At 39.9% G+C, this 7,124-nt stretch overlaps 1 protein-coding gene across 1 annotated transcript; it reads left to right on the forward strand.

Moving 5' to 3' along the window:
• Nucleotides 1-613: 613 nt before the first annotated feature.
• Nucleotides 614-2,750, forward strand: LOC111220325 (forkhead box protein L1). Its single transcript, XM_022743380.1, has 3 exons — nt 614-750; nt 1,824-1,992; nt 2,274-2,750. Exons 1-3 carry the CDS (start codon nt 644-646, stop codon nt 2,745-2,747), a joined length of 750 nt encoding a protein of 249 aa, XP_022599101.1. The 5' UTR covers nt 614-643; the 3' UTR covers nt 2,748-2,750.
• The last annotated feature ends 4,374 nt before the right edge of the window (nt 2,751-7,124 follow it).

Raw genomic sequence — 7,124 nt, forward strand, 5'->3', positions numbered from 1 at the left:
TTAATTGCAACACCATCTAAAATGATGCATTGCCAGAAACTACACAGAACTGATGAGCATCGACAATGTTAAAATGGATAGGTCATTCATTCATTACTTCCCTTTTTGGTAACGTTTTACATATTCTGTAAAAGACCTGGCCTCAATGGAGAGGATTTTCCTGATGTAAGTTTAAGTTTATGTGAAGGTTTTGAGTTCTTTCTCTACCACTTGAAATATGGACAAAATTAGCTCTTTTCAAAGATGAGATAGCATAGACTGGTTTCAGTTTTTCAATTCAAAGCTGGCCCTGAGATTTTGGTGCTAAAAAGCATGATTTTTTTTATTTGAAATATGAAATTCATGTGGATGACAAAAACACAAGCGGTGCACAAGAACAGGACCAGAGTTCAGTGAGCTCAGCTAGGTGGTCCTGAGTGTTCAGACCTGCAGCCGCTTCTGGAGAGCAGCTGGGACGAGGAGGGGAGAGGGGGGCTGGAGGGGCAGCCGTCATCAGCAGAGCTCAGAGTGAGTGTCAGCTGGCTGTGCAGAGCATGGTGGCAAAGCAGAGCAGCAGGACAGGGTGTTGCTGCTGGGCTTTGGCCAGGACAGTCAGAGGAGCCAGAGAGTTTGGACCACACATCTGACTCCTCAAAGTGTAGATATGTTCGATAACTCTAACTACCCCTTCAACTGTTTTAACTACGATGGAGACGGATACCCTTCCTCTAGCACTGACGAAGAGAAGAAAATGTGTAGACCCGCATACAGGTATGGGAGATTTTGAATTCATACTTTCTTTCTTTTTTTTTTATATTTCTTGATAACTATCAACTACTGTGGCCAGCCAATACCTGGCTTTATTTTTTCCTTTTAAAAGTGTAAAATGAACAGTTTTTTCATACAAATTTTACATTGTTTCAGCTTGGGCCAAACAAGGCGAAACAGATTTTATGAGGGAACATAGTTCTATTTTTAGAAATAGACTACACTACATTGTCAGCTTAATGTAAATTCAGTATATTATCTCTCGAAACTTTTTAATAATCATAGTGTTGACTCTTATTTTGGTAGTCATTTCCCTTCAGAAGTGCAGCAAAGTTCATTTCTGTTTATTTTACCATTGAAAAATATTATTTGATTACTATTTCATAGATTCTTACCACGACAAATGATTTCAATAAAGCAGCCTAGTTTAGTGTGACTAGACACATCTTTTTAAACTTAAGTAAAATTCAAAATAATATTTGAAATAATTTTACCCCAATGTTCTGTTTGGGGTCGTCTTTAACTGCTCAAAAACATACTTAACATTGTTTAATCACCTTAATATGTCATGACTTTTCCTAATGTTATGAGAATTTCTTATTAACACAATTTTGGACTGATGACATTTCAGAGATCTGCTACAGAAAATGACAAATTACTTCTATTTGCGGTCTCAAAAACATGGTTAAATACTGTGTAGGATACCAAACTAAATTGTACATTTCTTTCTATATAACTTAAATAACTTACTTTGGAATATATGACTTCATATATAACTATATATATAACTATATACAGTATATATATATACATTTCAGATTGTGTAGCAAAGGGAAGGGTCACTGTTTTGTTATTCTTCTATAATCCAAGATAAAAAAAAATATTTATGGAAAAAATATTTATATGAATTAGCAGTTATTACTATATTTACACATAAATCGTCTGGGTCTGTGGGACCCCAAATAATGAGGTGAAGCAAAGAGAAGGTCAACACAAGCCGAGGGTTGAGAGCCGCTACCCATGTGGCAGATTATGTCTTTTTTTTTCATCTTGTCACATGTGTGTCTGTGTGTCAGCTACATCGCTCTGATAGCCATGGCCATCCAGCAGAGCCCTGAGCAGCGGGTCACTCTGTCGGGCATCTATGAGTTCATCATGAAGAGGTTTCCGTACTACCGCTCAAACCAGAGAGCCTGGCAGAACTCCATCAGACACAACCTGTCTCTCAACAGCTGCTTCATCAAGGTACAGACACACATTCAGCATGAAATTCAAGTGTTTATGTGCCAAATTAAATGAATTTGACCATTCATTTTACATAATTTAAGTCACAGATATTATTGTTTTTTAATTTGACTTTCCTCCTAATTTTGTCCCTTTTTATCTTTTTATCAAAAGTGAAATAATAGAAATAGTAATATAGGCTAGTTCTTTTTTTTCCCTTTCCCAAATAATATCTATTTCTTTTAATATTATTGGTTGTGTAATAATCATTAATTAATTAGTTGTCTAAATATTTCCCCCAGGTTCCTCGGACAGAGGGCAATGAGAAGGGAAAGGGAAACTACTGGACTTTTGCCACCGGCTGTGAATCCATGCTGGACCTGTTTGAAAATGGAAACTTTCGGCGTCGCCGGCGCAGGAGGAACATGAAAATTGGCCTCCGTGATTCAGGAGAAACCCCTTTCCACCCTTTGGAGAGCCACAGCAATCAGGACGTACCTGCAGCTCGGCACCCCGAATCCGACTCCACCCTCTGCCCTTTGAACCCTGAAAGGCCGAGGTCGGGTCCACAGCAAAACCATCTCATCCCAAACCCCACCCTGCAAGGGAAACCAGAGTCAGAGATCAAGTTTAGCATTGACTACATCCTTTCCACTCCGGATCCGCCTCTGTCTGGGTTCAGATCCTCCCACGGCCCTGTGCACATAGGGCCTGCAGGGCCGCCTATACATGTGCTGGAGCCGCAACACCTCAACCTGCACTTCTGGACTCTGTGAGCAAAAAAGAGCAAGGGAAAACTTATTCCTTCACTAGCATCTGTGTCCAAAACTGGGAAGTATGAGGACATCCAAAGACAAGAGAAATTCCACAAGAGGAATTTTACTGACTTGAAAATGTAAACGAGGAACAAAATAAAGAGGTACAGTATTGTGTGATGGATTCCAGATGGAAAAAGTCACTTAAAGAAAGCAACGTGCTGTCGAAGATAAAATGTGAACATTACAGTGCAGTGTTCATATTGTCATTATACTGTTTGTGCAGTGTCCAGTGCTGACATAGACTAGGTTTACAGTATTCTATATATGTATATACACAGGAATATGATGTGTTTAAAAATGTTTTAAAAAGTACAACAAACTCCATTTATTGGATTCATTGAATTATCTTCAGATCAGAAGGTCACATGTTTTTTCTTCATAAAAGAAGAATTTATTGAAAATTTCAGGGTTTTCCTTTTGTCACCTGTCACCACAGCACAGACCGTTAAACCTAAATATGACTCATGTCATTTAGCTCTGATTAATGGCCACTGTGGTCATGTTATTTTATTTTATTTAGTGTCAGGACAACTGTCTCTCACAAGGAGTCCAGCTTTATGATCCATTTGTCTCTAAAATTTTCCTGAAAATCAGAAATGATTTTGTCAGAAAAAGAGAAATGATCTGCTTCATTGTAGCTTAAAACTATTTGTTTCTCTACTGAAACCTTTTAAACAATAATTTTCTCAAGCCTCAACGGGAGTTAAAATCTAATCATGAGGTCTTTACTTCACTATTACATGTCCAGGCGTTTTTCATGAAAGACATTTTGACGTGTCACAGGAAGCGTAAATAACAAAATGAATGATGGCTGAACTCCAGTTAGCTTTCCAGGGTACCGGTACATGTTGGTACATACTGTACATACTATTTTCATACAGTATTTCATTCATACTAATCATCAAAATTTCACTTTGTCCAACACTCTGGTTTATGACCTTCTACATAAACACACGACGTATAGATCAGAGAGAGTCAAAGTGTTCTCTGTGAAAAGACCTTTTCTGACTGAATTCAATTATTTCACACCCACTTACGACCCACATATTGCACATTTTTTTCATTGACCTTTTGAAATCCTGATTGACTGACACTTAAATTCTAATCCAGTCACCCCTGATTATAACATATTGTATTCACGCACCTAAAAAGGAGCCTAACGAAACAGAGGTCTGGATAACATTTCTTGGCTGTACGAGGGAGATCAATCATGGCGTGTTCCTGTGCCGTTGAAGGGACATTTTTCAATTTAACCTTTATATTATGTCTTGACTACATCAGAGGAGTTTCAACACACTTAACATGAGTGGCATTTAATATAGCATAACACTTGCAAGGTGAGGCCGAGATGTGACCCTATTTAAATACAGGGGCCCCTGCCTAAGCCTTAACAGCAACACCTCCCCCCAACAAACACACACACACACTCACACACAAACGAAACCCCTGACGCAATTATAATTAAACACACCTTATGCCTCCTTTGCAAATGCCCCTCATCGATCTGTGGGTTTTTAACATTCATATGTGAACTGCCCCCCAGCAACCGTCTGTGGCGGCGCAAACGTTTATGGATCAGCAAGTTTCCATTAACAAAGTTGTTGATGTTGAATAGTGGGGGCTGCTGCTGCTGCTGCCGTGACGCCGCGGATATATTTGGGTAAATTAACTTAGCATAAAGTGCTCTGAGGCTACGGGGGGTCTTTTGAGGCAGCTAAAGAGAAAGCAAGGCACCAGTCAGGCCCGAAAAGTCAATGCACATATTATGTTATAATATGAATATATGAAACTGTAGCTACTGGCACAGTGTCCCAGTGAATGGCCTCTATTAAACGAATATAAATTCATCAGGTTTATTCCAAGTTATCCCTCTGCCATCCTCAGCCAGTTGTTTATAATTACACACACAATGATATTTCTCATTATTAGGAGTGTGGACATTTTGTTTAGTTTGAGACTTCATTACATGCTGGCAGGTAAAATGAGCAGCTCAGGGCAAGAAACAGCGGAAGTGCAGGTAGAGGAAATTGGGAAACCGTTGATCTGCAACGTTAATATAAAGTAAATCATAAACACAAATAGGTCATTTAATCTTCAATGCTTGTTTAGCGATGAAGTTTCACTGAGGCTGTGGTGAGGATTACTGTCTGAAGATAAATATGAGTGTACTGTTTTGTTCCAATGACATAAACATATCTGTTTAGTGTATGAGTGTGATTTTTTCTGTACATTTCCTTGAGCTGAGGCTGCAGGAGGTGAATAATCTAAGGGGGGGGGGCACACATTGCTATCACTGTGAGCTAGCAGCTAATGAAGATCAGCGAAATAGCCTGAGGATTTTGACGTACATTCATCTTTGCCCTTTTGCCATTTTGTGGCATGTGCAGAGCTGCTTGCAGGTACAGCCTGTGTGCACTTTAACACTGGAATATGCTATTATTTTTTAAATGGCTTCAAGTGTGCATGTGTGTCAGTAATGAGAAAATCAACACAGCATGTCAATCAATGTTAGTTGGAAGATGTGTTTACATTTAGACTGTCGGGAGGTTGTCCCTGCTAGGAATACAACAGAAGTGGTGGACTGGAGGCGACTGGAGAGGTTTCCAGAGAGAAAATGGAAAAGAGGCAATTTAATAAAGGAAAAGGGCTTGAAATACATAACTCAGAAATCTGCCAGACATCTGTTTAAATTTGTCACATCTCATTTGATAAACATGCCACCTTTGGTAAAGTTTCAGAAAAGGCGTCAAGCCTTTCTTACACTGAGAGGAATGATTTGACCCTTTTCATCTGCACCTGAAACCTACACAGAACTCCACTGGAGGCACGAATACACAGTTACACAAATAACAGGTAGAGCGTACAATGTCATACAATGTGTACAAAGATTAACACAGGGTTCGATCAACACCTTTCTGATACAGTCCCAACAAAACTGACGATGGAAATGTTTAAATATTGAAGATGGGCACTGTAGTTTTTTTTCACTTAATCAGGCAGAAAGTACATAGTGCGTTTGATGTGGACTACTTTCAGTTGCGGATGAATACACATTTGGTCCACTGGTGAATATTTACAGCAGCAGGCCAGTGTATGTGGTATAGACTGAAAATAAACTACAGCACCCATGTTTATGCTAATGAAGGAACATGTCACCCAGTGTGTTGATGTGGCAAACATCGATGTGTCTTTAATAGTTTTTGGACAACAACAGACTTTACACATACAACAGTGTCAAATGTTCTACATCTCTATTTATTATGCCACATGTCTGCACCGACACACCTCAAATATAACAAACTAAAAGTAATTAAAACACAAAGATTGTAAATTTTCTATTGAATTACATTAGTAATTGCAATTGTTATGCAAATAACACCTGGAACATCATGCACCGTGGTACAGGCCTGTATAGGCACCGTTCAAACTTCACCCAGATGTTTCTGATCCTGCACCATGTAAACTGTAAACTGGTGAACATCACACAGCAACACAGCAGCTGACCGACACTCTAGCCACAAGTTGTGTGATATAACGGACGAGGCTCCTCTTGTTGATGCTCCTGGTTGAGTTGTGTCACGGCCGTGTTCTGTGTTGCAAAGCAGATCCATTGCACTGTGTTAGCAGAACATGCAATGCAACTACAATGCACCACAGCTCTGGCCAGCATTTCCACTCACACCGGATACACTTGTTCCACGGCTGGTGTCGACAGTGGTTTCAATGCTGCTCTGTTCGGGGGAGATTCTGTTTGACTGATGGTTCAAGTTGTTGGGATGATGGTTTCCTTATCACTCACGTTGACCTCTGTGTGTGTCATCAGGCTCCGTAGTCCAACCACCAGGGTGTGCTAACTAACTGCTTGTGGACTGAGGGGAGGGGGGGGGGATCACACACACCAGGCCGGTGTGTGTCCATCTGTGGGAAAGAGGCTGGGAAAATGTGAATCCTCCATGTTTCTTCCCTTCTGTGAAGTTGAATCAATCTTTGAGCGATCCAACAGCTTCACACACTCAGGCCTCTGCACCAGATGTTACGATGTTACGGTTAAAGTGATACTCATCAGAATATAATAATTAGTGAGTCTAATTAGTATTTGCAGGGGACAACAGTCACAGCTTGGTCATAATTTATTTTTAGTCTTGTGTGACTGTATCATCGGCAGTCGCTATCTTCACATATGGCAGTAGTTGTGGTGGCATGTTGCCATATGAACAGTAACTCTTGCTCATGCTTCCTCAGTCTCATGCCAACAAGTAGCACATGGTGTCTCTGCCTCTGGCAAAAAAAATTATTCTTCTTTTCTGATTTACAACCACATTTGAATATTTTCCT

The sequence above is a fragment of the Seriola dumerili genome, unplaced genomic scaffold, assembly GCF_002260705.1.
Source record: "Seriola dumerili isolate Sdu_G_001 unplaced genomic scaffold, Sdu_1.0 BDQW01000068.1, whole genome shotgun sequence".
In the NCBI taxonomy this organism is placed as follows: domain Eukaryota; kingdom Metazoa; phylum Chordata; class Actinopteri; order Carangiformes; family Carangidae; genus Seriola; species Seriola dumerili.